The following is a 15,899-nucleotide window of genomic DNA, read 5'->3' as shown; positions in this document are numbered from 1 at the left end:
GAATGTCCATTCTAGAACAGTCTCCATAACCGTCATATTCTAGAGCGTCCCGGTGACGCGTTCTGGATCCAGAATGTCCATTCTAGAACCGTCTGCATAACCGTCATATTCTAGAGCGTCCCGGTGACGCGTTCTGGATCCAGAATGTCCATTCTAGAACAGTCTGCATAACCGTCATATTCTAGAGCGTCCCGATGGCAAGTTCTGGATCCAGAATGTCCATTCTAGAACAGTCTGCATAACCGTCATATTCTAGAGCGTCCCGATGGCGAGTTCTGGATCCAGAATGTCCATTCTAGAACAGTCTGCATAACCGGCATAATCTAGAGCGTCCCGGTGACGAGTTCTGGATCCAGAATGTCCATTCTAGAACCGTTTGTATAACCGCCATATTCTAGAGCGTCCCGGTGACGCGTTCTGGATCCAGAATGTCCATTCTAGAACCGTCTGCATAACCGTCATATTCTAGAGAGTCCCGATGACAAGTTCTGGATCTAGAATGTCCATTCTAGAACAGTCTGCATAACCGTCATATTCTAGAGCGTCCCGGTGACGCGTTCTGGATCCAGAATGTCCATTCTAGAACAGTCTGCATAACCGTCATATTCTAGAGCGTCCCGGTGACGCGTTCTGGATCCAGAATGTCCATTCTAGAACCGTCTGCATAACCGTCATATTCTAGAGAGTCCCGATGGCAAGTTCTGGATCCAGAATGTCCATTCTAGAACAGTCTCCATAACCGTCATATTCTAGAGCGTCCCGGTGACGCGTTCTGGATCCAGAATGTCCATTCTAGAACAGTCTGCATAACCGGCATAATCTAGAGCGTCCCGGTGACGAGTTCTGGATCCAGAATGTCCATTCTAGAACCGTTTGTATAACCGCCATATTCTAGAGCGTCCCGGTGACGCGTTCTGGATCCAGAATGTCCATTCTAGAACCGTCTGCATAACCGTCATATTCTAGAGAGTCCCGATGGCAAGTTCTGGATCCAGAATGTCCATTCTAGAACAGTCTCCATAACCGTCATATTCTAGAGCGTCCCGGTGACGCGTTCTGGATCCAGAATGTCCATTCTAGAACAGTCTGCATAACCGGCATAATCTAGAGCGTCCCGGTGACGCGTTCTGGATCCAGAATGTCCATTCTAGAACCGTCTGCATAACCGTCATATTCTAGAGCGTCCCGGTGACGCGTTCTGGATCCAGAATGTCCATTCTAGAACCGTCTGTATAACGGTCATATTCTAGAGCGTCCCGGTGACGAGTTCTGGATCCAGAATGTCCATTCTAGAACCGTTTGTATAACCGCCATATTCTAGAGCGTCCCGGTGACGCGTTCTGGATCCAGAATGTCCATTCTAGAACCGTCTGCATAACCGTCATATTCTAGAGAGTCCCGATGACAAGTTCTGGATCTAGAATGTCCATTCTAGAACAGTCTGCATAACCGTCATATTCTAGAGCGTCCCGGTGACGCGTTCTGGATCCAGAATGTCCATTCTAGAACAGTCTGCATAACCGTCATATTCTAGAGCGTCCCGGTGACGCGTTCTGGATCCAGAATGTCCATTCTAGAACCGTCTGCATAACCGTCATATTCTAGAGAGTCCCGATGGCAAGTTCTGGATCCAGAATGTCCATTCTAGAACAGTCTCCATAACCGTCATATTCTAGAGCGTCCCGGTGACGCGTTCTGGATCCAGAATGTCCATTCTAGAACAGTCTGCATAACCGGCATAATCTAGAGCGTCCCGGTGACGAGTTCTGGATCCAGAATGTCCATTCTAGAACCGTTTGTATAACCGCCATATTCTAGAGCGTCCCGGTGACGCGTTCTGGATCCAGAATGTCCATTCTAGAACCGTCTGCATAACCGTCATATTCTAGAGAGTCCCGATGGCAAGTTCTGGATCCAGAATGTCCATTCTAGAACAGTCTCCATAACCGTCATATTCTAGAGCGTCCCGGTGACGCGTTCTGGATCCAGAATGTCCATTCTAGAACCGTTTGCATAACCGTCATATTCTAGAGCGTCCCGGTGACGCGTTCTGGATCCAGAATGTCCATTCTAGAACAGTCTGCATAACCGTCATATTCTAGAGCGTCCCGATGGCAAGTTCTGGATCCAGAATGTCCATTCTAGAACAGTCTGCATAACCGTCATATTCTAGAGCGTCCCGATGGCAAGTTCTGGATCCAGAATGTCCATTCTAGAACAGTCTGCATAACCGTCATATTCTAGAGCGTCCTGGTGACGCGTTCTGGATCCAGAATGTCCATTCTAGAACCGTCTGCATAACCGTCATATTCTAGAGCGTCCCGATGACAAGTTCTGGATCCAGAATGTCCATTCTAGAACCGTCTGCATAACCGTCATATTCTAGAGCGTCCCGATGTTGCATTCTGGTTCTAGAATGTCCTGAAAAAAGTCTTTCATGTTCTACAAAAATTCTATACAGTGTGTTAAATGTAAAAATGAAAAGACGTTCTGGAACCGTCATATTCTTGGGTTGAGCCACATCACAGTGATGTGCTCTCATGCTAGAATGTGCTGGCGGGAAAAATAATGAATGTTTTCAAAATAGAACTGGGTTCCTCTAGAAACTTCACACTCGAGTACATCCCAAGGACGCGTTCTTGTTCAACAATGTTCTGAAAAAAACAATTCTACAGTGGTAAATTCTAAAATGCCCCAATGCTGTTGTCCCATCAAGAATCTCAAACACACCCACAGGTTTTTTAATGACTTTCTAAATGAAGTGGGTTATGTCTGCTAATTCTAGAATGAGAGCGCGTCATCAAGACCTAGAACATTAGAACACTTTCAACTTTCAGAAACTATTAAGGCTCCTGAATGGTACAAAAGAAAAGCGTTCCCTCTATCGTCTGGAGCTCTATCGTGTGTGTGTGTGCATTCTCGGGACATCCTAGAACACGATGACTTAATTCTATATTTCACTTTAAGACATTCTAGAACGAGAGCATGCCATCGAGACGTCACAGAGCATGACAATTCTAGAAGATATGCAGCTCATTCTACCTTTAAAACTTTCAGGAAGATTTTTTCCCCAGGGCATTCTAGAACGAAACCACACGTCCTCGGGACATTCGAGAATACGGCGGTTCTAGAACATGACGATTTCGTTCAAACACACCGATTTTTAATTCTACTTTTAAAAACACAGGAATGTTTCTACCATGTCTTTAAAGTAGAATTACATCTTCATATTCTAGAACGTCCCAATGGCGCGGCATGCCTTGGACAACGTTCTACCAAAGCGCTGCAGGTGGAATTAAAACACGTTCCAGAGCCGTCACATTCCCGGGTTAAACCATTAAAACCGATATACGGAGAATTATAAATAGTGCAATATGTTTTAATGCCCCCCCCCCCAAAAAAATTAATATGTATGAATATGCAAATTAGGACACACCTTCATATTGTCCTGACATCACAACGAGCCTAACGCTCATTACCGTTTCGTTAACTGAGCTAACGTGCTTGCTAACACGTCGGAGGTGGATAAACGTGAATTTTCAGTATCGGTCACGATTCGCGTCGGTTTTCACGGACGTTACGAAAGCCCTGACACTGGAGACTCCTTCCATAAATGTTCCGTCCGATTTCTCCTCGCGGGAAACATCGCGACGTCTTGTTTTTTTTCGGTTGAAAAATCCGTCTGCGATCCCTGTGAACGAGCCGTCACTATAGAAACGGTAACGTATTTAATAATACAAACCGATGGAAAATGAATCGACGCCTTCTGACCAATCAGAACCCAGGATTCGGTGTCGCCGTGCTGGTGTAAAGTACGAAGGCGCGGTGATATTAGAAAAGCACGCAGCGTCGTCGCGCCTCATAAGGAGGAAGATGTATCCGCGTTATCTGTGCCACTTCTGTGCAGAGACCGACTGTAACCTGAAGAGCTGCGGCGCTTGTGGTTTGGCTTTTGCTTCTCACGAGAACCGTTTGCAAAAACGTGCAGCGAGGAACCTGCACAGGAAAGAACTCTATGCACGTTACTCGCTCGCGTCCGCACTCTGCTGCAGCGCCAGAGACGAAACAGAGCAGCAGAAACTCGAGCGGATGAGGGGAAAGAAAGACGATTCGGGGGGAAAATATGGTTCCCATCTGCATCATCTCCAGCCTGTGATCTGCTCGAGGAAGAACGTCTGGAGTGAAGCCACAGTCTGACGTTTTCAATATCAGACTCTAGAAAATCTCACGTCCGGGGTCGAAGGGCCTCTTAACCCAATCCAGATGCAGGATCAGATCGGGTTAAGAGGCCCCTTTTTTTTTTTGGTGTTTTTGGGGTTTTTTCGTGCGACGACGTGCTACCGTAAATCATCACCTAGAGTTAAAGGTGCAGTAAGTGAAACTTGTGTACGCGTCCTGAGAGCAAGACACGCTCCGGGGCGACGTACGGTTACCGCTGCCATCCTAAACTGGCGATTTAGAGTACACTCAGCGCTGCCGAATTCTGGACTCGGATTAATCAGACGGTCCCGATTAACGTTAGTGCGGCTGCGCCGACCGAAGGTTTGTTCTGGTTTCTACAGCGGCTCGTAGACGTGCGACATAAACGTCGTTTCCACGCCGTGGCGAATTCGTTCGTAAGGAGAAACGCGTCTACGTGACGTCTGTGGAAGGAGTCTCCAGTGTCAGAGCTTCGTAGCAGTCCGAGGTGAAGCTGGAACTCGTCACGGTGATGTCACCGGACACTTTATCAGGATCTATGTAATGTAAGCACGTCCGCTCAGTTACTAACCGCAGGCCGTTTGTGATGTCAGAACGTGGAGGCGTGTTTATGAATTTGCATATTCATAGACCGTACATACTTCATAGATTCATAGAGCCTAGCATTTTTAATTATTATTATTTTTTTTATATATTAAAAGCTTCTTCGGCTATTCATTATTCTCCACGGGTAGTTTTGAACACGTCTCAACACCGCGCCGTGGCGTCGCTCGAGGAAATTCACGATGGTACGACCGATCGGATTCAGAGCAACGCGCGTCGCCGTGGAAACGTGAGTTTTTAACGGAAGGAGTCTCCAGTGTCGGAGCTTCGCAACGCGCGGAGGTAAAGGCGTCAGTTTCGGTTTTCAAGGCGGAGGCGTTTCCGTTTCTTTCTGCGGTTTCCTCGGTGAAGGAGCGAGCGTTTAACGCACGTGAACAGGAAACGACGTGTTTCGCGGACGTTCGCGAGCGTTTAACGGAACTATAGACGTGAGAACACTAGACGAAGGGCTCAGATTATTTGGCTACCTTTTTTTTTTTTTTTTAAAAATGGTTTTAATTTAAATGATCTAGGGTTTTTTTTTCACGATAATAACCTAAAGCTTGGGCAATAATGTTTTTTTAAATAAAGATTTGAAGTTGTTGGAGTACTGCTGTGGTATAAGAGAAACAAATCACCGGAACGTGGTGATAAATGAACTTTGTAACAGTAACAAGTCCTCACGTCTTAGTTTCCTGTAGCGGCACAACACACCGGTGTTTTATCGTCAACGCCAACCACGGGTTTATTCCGGGGGTAAAAGCCCGGGTGGAAAACCAGAAATATTCATCCGAGACCGCGCTCCAGCGCCGTTCCTAACGTTCCTCGCTTCACTCGCCGTCACGGATTTCAAGAACCTTCCAGGAACAGAACAGAACCGAACCGAACCGAACCCCGTGAGCGCCACACGTGCTGGATCTTTTACACCAGACGTTCTCCTCATCGTCAAATCTACAGCAAACAGGACGGAGAGGAAAAATAAAACCCACGCCAAAACACCAGCAGGGAGATTATTGCAATACAAAGTTTATTTAAATTCTGAAAACAAAACAAAAACAAACAAACAAACAAACAAACAAAAAATACACGAAAGCAAGACATCAGGATGAACGCGAGGATGTGAAATAAAAGGAGAGGATAAGAAAGAGTGGCATGATTTATTATTTGCAAAAACCAACCGATATGGATATTAAAAATAATAATAATAATAATAGAACATGATTGCTTAAGGCTAAATGTGGTAAAAATGTTGAAGTTAGCTTTAGCACACTTTCTAACAGCTATAAATAAGTGCAGAGCCTCACATTAAAAAGTTAACTTCGGACACTTCTGTTCCTAATTCTTTACAAAGAAGACCCCAATCTTCCGCATGTACACCGTTTCATCTTACACCTCTATTCATTTGGCAAAAAAAAAAAAAAAAAAAAAAAAAAAAAATTGCATCTCACGTATATAGAGAAACCAGTTCTTCATGTTTATGATCTCGTGTGTGTGCGCGCGCGTGTGTGCGTGCGCGTGTGTATATATTCTCACACGCGTCTCACCCAGCCATGTTTCAAGTAAGAGTGTTATAACTGTACTGCTGAGGAAAAAAAAAACTTAAAAACAAAAAATACACACACACACACAAAAAAAAAAAAAAAAAGCAAAAAAAAAAGCCAAAACATTCTGCACAGGAGGGAAAAAAAAATAAAATAAAAACACGAAAGACAAAGTAAAATTCACTACAACGTCAGCGTTAACATGGAGGTCGCCCCTTTCACATATTCGCAGAAATAAAAAATGTACATCCCTGATATAAAACAAAACAAAACAAAAAGTATATTTTATATATATATATTTATATAAAGAATAGGGATGCACCAATCCGAGATCATGGATTGAGATATAAAAATTTTTTCCCGGATCCGACCCAGACGATTCTGACGACGGATGAGAGGGGAAAAGAAAAAAACAAACAAAAAAAAACCACCAACCCACACATAAAACTGTTAAGGTTCGCTAAAAACACGAGAAAGGCCCGAAGCACTGAAACACTCCGCGAGTGTTCTTAAAATGTTTTATTTAGATGGTTTCTGCGTAATAAAAGAAAACTTCAGTAAGCTTTGTTACATTTTAAAATTTACAATTCAAATAGAAAAAAAACAGAAATAAAAAAAAAAAAATCCTCACCGATTTGATTGATTATAACGTACTAAAAATAAACACGTGACCGTATAATTTATGGTAAATATATTCTATAATTACATTACAGTACGGCGATCGTTACATTTAAAAAGCGGTAACGTTCGAGGGATTTTTAACCCACTGTAAAAATGTTCAGCACTTTAAAAAAAAAAAAGAGAGAGAGAAATATTTTATAAGCATTAATACTTCTATATTAGATGAACAGAATTAATAGAATAGAATATAGAAATGCTTAAAAAGACCTAGTTTTTTTTTCGACGTGTTTGGAGATCCCTCTCTTTGAGTTATTGTTCTGGCTCAGTGACTCACAATACAGAAAAAAAATATTATTAATAAACTTGTTATTTTGCGTTTATACTGTTTTTTTTTTGTTTTAAAAGAAAGAAAGAAAGAAGGAAATGAATCGGCTCAGTACGGGGGAACGGGACGAGGAAAATTAAAAACACTGGATTGGTGCATCCCTGGACTGGTGATGTATTCAGGTACATGATCCAAACATTTCTACATCTCGCTGCAGTTTAAACACACACGCACACACACACGCACGCACACACACGCGCGCGCCGAGTCTCGAGTCTTCCACGATGGCTTTCCGTAGTTCGGTTCCCACGTGCCTCTTAAAACAACTCTGATTTATTTCTTATATTAAAATATAGAATTCATCGATAAACCCCACGGCTAAAACCTGACTAGGACACTTAAAAACCCCAGAAGCGAGTGTGAAGCCTAACGCGCGTCTACCGGAGCGAGGTGGTGGTGGTGGTGGTGGAGGTGGAGGTGGTGGAGGATCTCCTCAGGGTTCCACGGTTCAGGACTCGGTTTGAACGTTTCAGCAGACAGATTGTTTACGGGGGAACGTTTCCGCTTCGTTTTCGTGTTTAGTTTCGTTTTTAAAACTCGTAGTCTTTGTCCGCCATGTCGATGGCCCAGGCGAACTTCTCCCGCTGCGTCTTGTTGTAGATTTTTTCGATGGGGATTTCCCACTTTTTACACCTGTAGAGAGGAGACAAAACATTTATCCTGCTCTCTCACACACGATGGACGTGCGTGCTGGAGTGTGGGGGAGAGTTCAGAAGAGAAATCTCCCATGACACACTCCGAAACAGAAAGCCCCTCCCGAGAGAGAGGGGAGAGAGAGAGAGAGAGAGAGAGAGAGAGGAGAGAGAGAGAAAGGAGAGAGAGAGAGAGAGAGAGGAGAGAGAGACAGAGAGAGAGAGAGAGGGGCTCGGGGAGTTCCTGTAGCTATTGTATCATAGCGAGGACTCTTCTCCCAGAATAGAGCTGGAGGTGGGACAGCAGGTGATCATAACAACCTTCGCGTTGATCTCTCACCCACAAATCCTCCCCGATATTATACTCTCATTCATTTTCTAAATGATGGATCTCAATATTTAACCCTTTCATGCAGATTGCCCACACTCACAGACCGGAACATATACAAGATCATCTCTAAGAACTATCAGAACTTTAGTGGAAATAAACTTCTGTAGCTCTCGAGACCCGAGATCGGTCAGTATCGGACATTCTCTCTCTCTCTCTCTCCCCCTCTCTCTCTCTGCTAACTTCATGCTAATAAATTTAAATAATAAATAACAAAAAATTAAACCACAGTAACTTTTTTTTATATACCATTATATTATATAAATATACAGTTAATAAATATTCTAGAAAATAAATTTCACTCCATTGAGCTCCACTTGTATATATTATAGCTAGTGTTTTTGGTGTTTTATATATATATATATAATTAAAGAGAAAAAAAAACAAACACCCATAACCTCTATATTTTCTTCAATTTTAGTATGAATGTTTCTTCTGATTATCTTGAGATATATGTATATAAATAAATAAAAAACTCTGGGTGTGTATTAATTTATGCATGAAAGAGTTAAAATACAGAACATTAGTGTAGATAATCACATGTATGCACATTTATTCATTCATTTTAAAAAACAACAAAACAAAACAACGATGCATGTGAGGGAGGGGGTGAACAAAAATGTGAAAATAAATAAAAATAATTATAAAAAAAAACCCCATAAACAAATAAACACATTCGAATTTTTTTTTTCTTTTTTAAATCGGAGACGATCTAAAGCGCCGCTTCAGCGAGTCACGAGTCAGTTCATGCAGGAATCATTTACAAAGATATCCACGTTCTTACATTTTTCATACGCTCAATTTTATTTCTTTTTTTTTTATATAAAAAAATCATCATCAGATTGTCAGAACTGCAGGAACGCCACAAGTGTTAGTTTTTTTTGTGGTTGTATTTTTAAAAAAAGGAACTTAAAAAATATATATATATATTATACCTGAAATTTAAGAAGTTTACCAAAAATAGTTTGCATTCAGGTCTTAAAGAAATGAACGTTTACAGTAACTCAGCAACGGTCTTGACATTTCACCACGCTTAGGACTGCAGCTGAATTCTGAGACATATCTATCTATCTATTTATTTATTTATTTATTAAGTACTAAAGACGTTAATTCAGAACGGAACTCGTGATGATTGATGTTGAACTGCAGAAACGATCCGGGGTGATTCATGAGGGAACTTACTGTATGTATGTATGTGTGTAATATGTACGTGTGTGTGTGTGTGTGTGTGTGTGTGTGTTATATTTAAAGTCATTTACACAGCCGTTAGAACGGATTGAGTGTAAGAGCAGATGCTGGGCATGAAAGGGTTCACATGAAAACGCACCAATCAGCAGTCAGGACTGTCTCGCTGCTGTGGTGCTACAAATATTTTCAAATAGTTCGTTTATCGTCACTTTGCCTCTGTGTGTGTGTGTATGTGTATGTGTGTGTGTGTGTGTGTGTGTGTGTGTGTGTGTGTGGCAGGACGACGTGGCCTACTCTCTGGCACACAAACCGAGCCCATTGTTCACGCTCTCCCTCCTCCACCCTCAGCTTTTCCTCGCAGCTGCTGAACACGAGGCCGCGTTCTACATTTCCCACAACGCACAGCGAGGACTTTCCCTCTCGAGCTTGCGTGTCTCCAGTACTTCACGCCTCATTTGCATACAATGGCGCTCGGCTGGTGGCGTAAAAGTCGCTGACGGTAAATAAGCTACGCGTGTCTGAGACCACACAGATGCGCTTACGCGCCGATTCTTATCCGCGACCGTGACACGTTACTACGGGAAATAATACGCACCACTGACCTTCGGGAGCTCACACTGTGACAACACGGGGATTTATTTTATTCCCCTCCGGAGCGGCCATGTCGGGTTTTTCTCCGTCCTCCGCGCAGGCTATCACAGACCCACCGTTTTTCCCCGAACTCGACCCTCGCCCGATCGTTTTAGTCCCGTCTGGATACACTGTCTATACAGACGTCTTCATATTGGGGGGGGGGGGGATTGTCTGATGGTTGCTTTTAATAATTAATAAATAAATAAATAAATAAATAAACAAACAAACAAACAGTAATTGCATAATGAAGTGAGAAAGACCAAAGAAATTAAGAAAGTAAGAAAATAAAAAGGACCAAGGACAAATCAAAGCAACAAAACAAATAAACAAGAAAGCACAAGAAAGAAGAGCAAGAAAAAGTAAACAAACAAGAAAGAAAGAATGAAGCAAGATGGTGAGAAAGCAGGCAAGAAAGAGAGAAAGAAAACAAGAAAGAGCATAAAAGGACCAAAGAAGAATCAAACCAACACAAAGCATGAGAAAGAAAAGCAAGAAAGTAAATAAACAAGAACGCGAAAGAAAGAAGGAAAACACATGCCCGCCATTTCCTATGCAGACTTTAAGTAGCTTTGTTTCTCCCTAAATCTGAAATAAGAGCCAGCGCCTCCTCTCCACGCCGCCATCGACTGCCCACGCCGTAGTGCGACCGCAGCGTGATCACATGACCACGTCACACCAATATCGGAGTTTCACGGAAAATACGCGACGCTAGAAACTCGCTTGTTATCAGAGTGCAGCATTGACGCTCGACGGGTTTCGAGTCTTTGTGGAGAAAGATCGGACTCTACGCATTAACACGCCTTCGTTTTAAAACCGGAACTGAAGCGTGACGTGAACCCCGGGAGAAATGAGGTACAGGGAAGGGAAGGTGGAGTTACCAGGCGACGGAGATGCGCGGGTCCAGGTAGTTGAGCTTGGAAGTTCCCAGGGCGATCTGTTTGTTCTCCTCGCGGTCGGTGGCCTGCACCTCCAGCTTCATCAGCTGCTCAGACAACCTCTGGACCGCCTTCTTCTTCGTCTCCACCACCCTGAGGTACAATCCAGGGTTTATTTATATACAGAGCAGAGACCATAATAATCATCAGAATCATAATCATAATAATCATCATCATAACCCCACAGTAATTACATAATGAAGTCTTTCAGGCAAGTAAGGAAGGAAGAAATGACCAAGGAGATAAAACAACAAAGAGAGAAAGGAAATAAAAAAAGAAAAAGAAAGATAGAAAGAAAGAAAACAAGAAAGAACGAAAGAAAGAAAAAAGGAAAGGAAAATAAATAAATAAGAAAAAAACAAACGAGAAACCAAGCAAGAAAGGAAAAGGGCCAAAGTAAGAAAGTAAGAAATAAAAAACAAAGCAAGAAGGAGGTAAAAAATAAGCAAGAAAGAACATAAGTAAGGAAGAAACAAAAATATCAAGAAAGAAAGAGTAAGAAGGTGAGAACGAAGGCAGGAAAGAAGATAAGTAAGGAAGAAAGAAAAAGAAAACATCAAAAAGGAAAAAAAAATCAAGAAAGAAAGGAGACTGAGCTGTGATTTAATCCTGACAGGTGATACTGAAGCCGTTTCCCAAACCCCCCCCCCACTCACACACACTCACTTTTTGCTTTTCTCGTCGTGCATGGCTTTGGCGTCTGCTTTGGCCGACTTCAGCTCTTTCTTGGCTGCAGAAAGCTGATCCTTTTTCGCATCGATCTGCAGGAACGAGGGAACAAAGTCCCCGGGTCATTAGTGGAGGAGAAGTGCGAGGGTGAAGGAGTAAAAAAAAAAAAAAAAAAAACACTCGGGTCTGAGAGCGAACCCTCAGAACGCAGCCTTACTTTGGCCTGCAGGTTCTGCATGGACTTCTCAAAGGTTTTGGGTGGCGCCCTCTGGTGGTTGCACAGGATCGCCACGGCACGGTTAGCTCGGTTATAGGACAGGATCTTCGCTGGAACGTTATCTTCCGCTGGAGAGACAGACAGAGAGAGAGTTTGATTAAAGATAAAAGATGTGGTAAATAAATGAAAAACATAATTTACTACAGTATATGTCGGTGGGTAAGAGGAAAGAGCAATATGCCGTGAAAAAGTATTTGCCCCCATCCTGATTTCTTCTGCGTTTGTGTACGTCTCGTACTAAATTGTTTCAGAAATTAAAGCAAAATCTAAGATAGAGTCAGCGCGAGTAAACACACAATACAGTTTCATATGATTGTTATTTATTGAAGCAAAAAGGTTCTCCAATACCAACTGGGCCTGTGTGAAAATGTATTTGCCCCCGTAGTTACTAATCCCCCAAATCTGTGAAAGTGCATTGATAAAGGGGTTCAGCTGGACGAGACACAACCAGGTGTGATTACTGCAAACCCTGTTCAACCACATCTACACTTACAGAGAACTTTTTCAACAGCAGGAAGCTGGTTAAAAGATCTTACCCAGTAACACACTACGGCACAATCGAAAGAAATTCCAGAAATGATGAGGAGTAGTGAACCTTCCCAGAAGTGTGTGACCCAATGACTCATCCAGGAAGTCACAAAAGAGCCGAGGACAACATCGAAGGAACTACAGGCCTCTCTTGCATCAGTAAAGGTCACTGTTCATGACTCCACTATCAGAAAGACACTGGGGGAAAACGGCTCCATGGAAGAGTGGCGAGGTGAAAACCACTGCTGACCCAGAAGAACATTAGGATCGTCTGAATTTCACCAGAACACACCTCGATGATCCTCAAACCTTTCGGGAGGATGTTCTGTGGACTGATGAGTGGAAAGTGGAACAGTTTGGAAGACAGGAGTCCCGCTCCATCTGGCGTAAACCAAACACAGAGTCCAAGCATGGTGGAGGCGGTGTGATGGTGTGGGGATGCTTTACTGCTTCAGGGTCTGCACAACGTGCAGTAATTGAGGGGAAACATGAATCCTGCTCTCTACCAGAAAATCCTAAAGGAGAATGTCCGGTCTTCAGTCTGTAAGATGAAACTCGAGCGCGACTGGATTATGCAGCGAGACAACGATCCAAAGCGTAGGAGTAAATACTCGTCCTAGAAGTAAGCGAAAGTCTGAACTCCAGTTATCAGAAGTGTTTGGTTGCAGTTATTGCTCATAAAAAAGGTACCACAACCAGATTTGAAGTTTTTCCACATAAAGACTGTTTACTCAGGTTGCCTTTGATTTAAGTTGCATTTCATCTGAAGATCTGAAAATGTAGTACGAGATGTACACAAGATACTTTTGGGGCAAATACTTTTTCACAGCACTGTACACAGAGAGAGAGAGAGAGAGAGAGAGAGAGAGAGAGAGAGAGAGAGAGAGAGAGAGAGAGAGAGAGAGAGAGAGAGAGAGAGAGAGACTCACGGTTAGTGAGCTGGTTGAGTTGCTGCTGTAAGGTGATGGAGGCGTTGTAGGTACGAAACACTTTGGCAGTTAATCCGTCCATCAGCTCCTGCAGATGTTTGTTCAAAATGGACGTCTGCAGAGGAAATTACGGGTTTAGTTCAGAATCTAAACCGTATATTAAAAATGTACTGATTCCATGCGTCTCTATTTATTTATTTATTTATTTATTTATTTATTTATTTATTTAACTGTGTTAGCACGGCGACCGAGTCGTACGGAGAGAGGAAATGAAGTGTTTGGGATTTACATTGAGTCTGTCGAAGACGTCGTCCTCCGGCTGCTTGTTCTCCAGGAACAACTGCAGGTTTTTAAAGACCTGGAAAACAGAACGCAAATCATGATCATGAGACTCTCACGAGAGAGAGAGAGAGAGAGAGAGAGAGAGAGAGAGAGAGAGAGAGAGAGAGAGAGACTCGAAGCTGCTTTGAGCATTCCAGAGCCAGGTGGCTTAACCTTCCTGTGCTACACTCCAACACCAGGTGTTTAATAAAAAAATGCAGTGTGTGTGTGTGTGTGTGTGTAGGTTTGTTCTTGCACGCAAGAGTGGCAGAGTTCATCTAAATGCATGTCATCACTTTTGTATTTAACCGCAGTCTTGTTTGTCAAGTTATAAAAAATGTTGCTACCCTCTCTGCGTGTGTGTGTGTGTGTGTGTGTGTGTGTGTGTGTGTGTGTGTGTGTGTGTGTGTGTGTGTGCGCGCCAGGAAAAGCAGGAAACAGATCTCCCTTAAGACAAAGCTGATGGAAACCTTACAGGCCAAGATCACCTGTCTGTGAAAACATCCTCTACTCCACACACACACACTGATGGAGGGGTTAATTACAAAGATTTGATCAAAAACAAAGTCGTCAACAACAACAACAACAACGTTTAAAAATCTAGCAGGCAACAAAAATAATAATAAAAGCAATAAGTAAAGAAGAATAAACACAAGCAACAAAAAGAAAATGCAAGAAATAAGGATAGAAAAAAAGAGAAAAGGTCATAAAGAAAGCAAAAAAATAAAGGGATCAAGAAAATGAAAACAAGAATGCAAGAAATAATGAAAGAAAAAGAACAAAAATAAGCAAGGAAGGAAGAATAAAAAGCCAGCAAGAAAGGAAAGCAATTAAAGATAAAGAAAAAAGAACAAGCCATGAATGAAGAAAGCAAAATAAAAGGGAGCGAGAAAAAAAGAAAAAGAACACAAGCAGGCGCTACGCTGGGTGTGGGACGAAGCCGGATGTGTCGATTACGCTGTAAGGATGAGAGTCTGGCCACGCCCCTGTGCAATTACTAGCTAGAGTGGTGATGACGAGGAAGATGATGGAGATGAATGAATGAATGACAGGAATGTCCGTGCGTCTCACCCTCTTCTCCACAGGGATCTTGTTGTAGTAGCGGATGGAGTCTTTTCCCAGGAAGTCGAGCTCCACCACGAACTCCTGACCATCCATCTCAGGGTGCAGGCTGATGTGCTCCACCCGCAAAGAGCAGCAGCCCACCGTGTCCGCGCTCTCGCCCTCCTCCTTCTCGTTACCTGCCCTCAGAGCCAGCTACGGGGGGGGTGGGGAATAGATAAGGAACTGAATGTGTCACAGTTGGGTGTGTATATATATATATATTTACATCCATAAACAAAAATCATGAAAGAAAGCAACAATTCTTTATACATAAAAATTACACACTTTTTAATACATTTAACGTTGTGAATCAGATTGAAGAAGTTTCTGATGAAATTACAACAGTGTGTGTGTGTGTGTGTGTACCTTATCGATGAAGTACAGAGCGACGGCTCTCTGTCGGATTCGCATCTCTTTGCTCTTCCAGTCATCGCGGTACTGCGCTCGGATCTTCTCCACACACTTCTTCAGCCTGCGTGCCGTCTCGTACTTCTGCCAGTCCTTTTCTCCCTGTAAAACACACACACACACACACACACACCCTGTCAGCTCTATCGCTGCTTCAAATCCGCTACCGCACACTTGTTCACAGAGCCACACACACACACACACACCTTGATCCGTGAGCTAGGGTTCAGCATGATGTACTTAATGGAGCCCTGGATGTTCTCGGTCCACGACGCCAGCCATGTCACCTTGTTATCGTGACGGACCTCCTTCCACCGGGAACCTGGAGGAGGTTTGGGGTGCTTTGAGTCCCTGTAGAGAGAGAGAGAGAGAGAGAGAGAGAGAGAGAGAGAGAGAGAGAGAGAGAGAGAGAGAGAGAGAGAGAGAGAGAGAGAGAGATTAAGGCAGGAACATCTCTCTCAAAGTGCATGCTGAATTAAAGGGGGCGGGGTCTGTATCAGATTTTTATTTTGTACAAAAAGTCTTGGATTAAAACTTTTACAGCATATTATTATTACT

The 15,899-nt window shown here is 43.1% G+C and overlaps 1 protein-coding gene across 1 annotated transcript in view; it reads right to left on the bottom strand.

Moving 5' to 3' along the window:
- Nucleotides 1–5,788: 5,788 nt before the first annotated feature.
- Nucleotides 5,789–15,899, bottom strand: part of top1b (DNA topoisomerase Ib) — a 28,999-nt gene continuing 18,888 nt past the window's right edge. Inside the window, exons 13-21 of the mRNA XM_017486796.3 lie at nt 15,548–15,692; nt 15,300–15,443; nt 14,901–15,086; nt 13,798–13,866; nt 13,509–13,623; nt 11,992–12,119; nt 11,772–11,866; nt 11,049–11,198; nt 5,789–7,962 (exon numbers count right to left, since the gene is read on the bottom strand). Coding sequence (XP_017342285.1) covers nt 7,860–7,962; nt 11,049–11,198; nt 11,772–11,866; nt 11,992–12,119; nt 13,509–13,623; nt 13,798–13,866; nt 14,901–15,086; nt 15,300–15,443; nt 15,548–15,692 — 1,135 coding nt within the window. The 3' untranslated portion in view covers nt 5,789–7,859. The remainder of the gene's footprint in view (nt 7,963–11,048; nt 11,199–11,771; nt 11,867–11,991; nt 12,120–13,508; nt 13,624–13,797; nt 13,867–14,900; nt 15,087–15,299; nt 15,444–15,547; nt 15,693–15,899) is intronic.

Source organism: Ictalurus punctatus, chromosome 15, assembly GCF_001660625.3.
Source record: "Ictalurus punctatus breed USDA103 chromosome 15, Coco_2.0, whole genome shotgun sequence".
Taxonomy (NCBI): domain Eukaryota; kingdom Metazoa; phylum Chordata; class Actinopteri; order Siluriformes; family Ictaluridae; genus Ictalurus; species Ictalurus punctatus.
The sequence above is the reverse complement of the archived record's forward strand: the minus strand, read 5'-3'. Positions and strand labels throughout refer to the sequence as shown.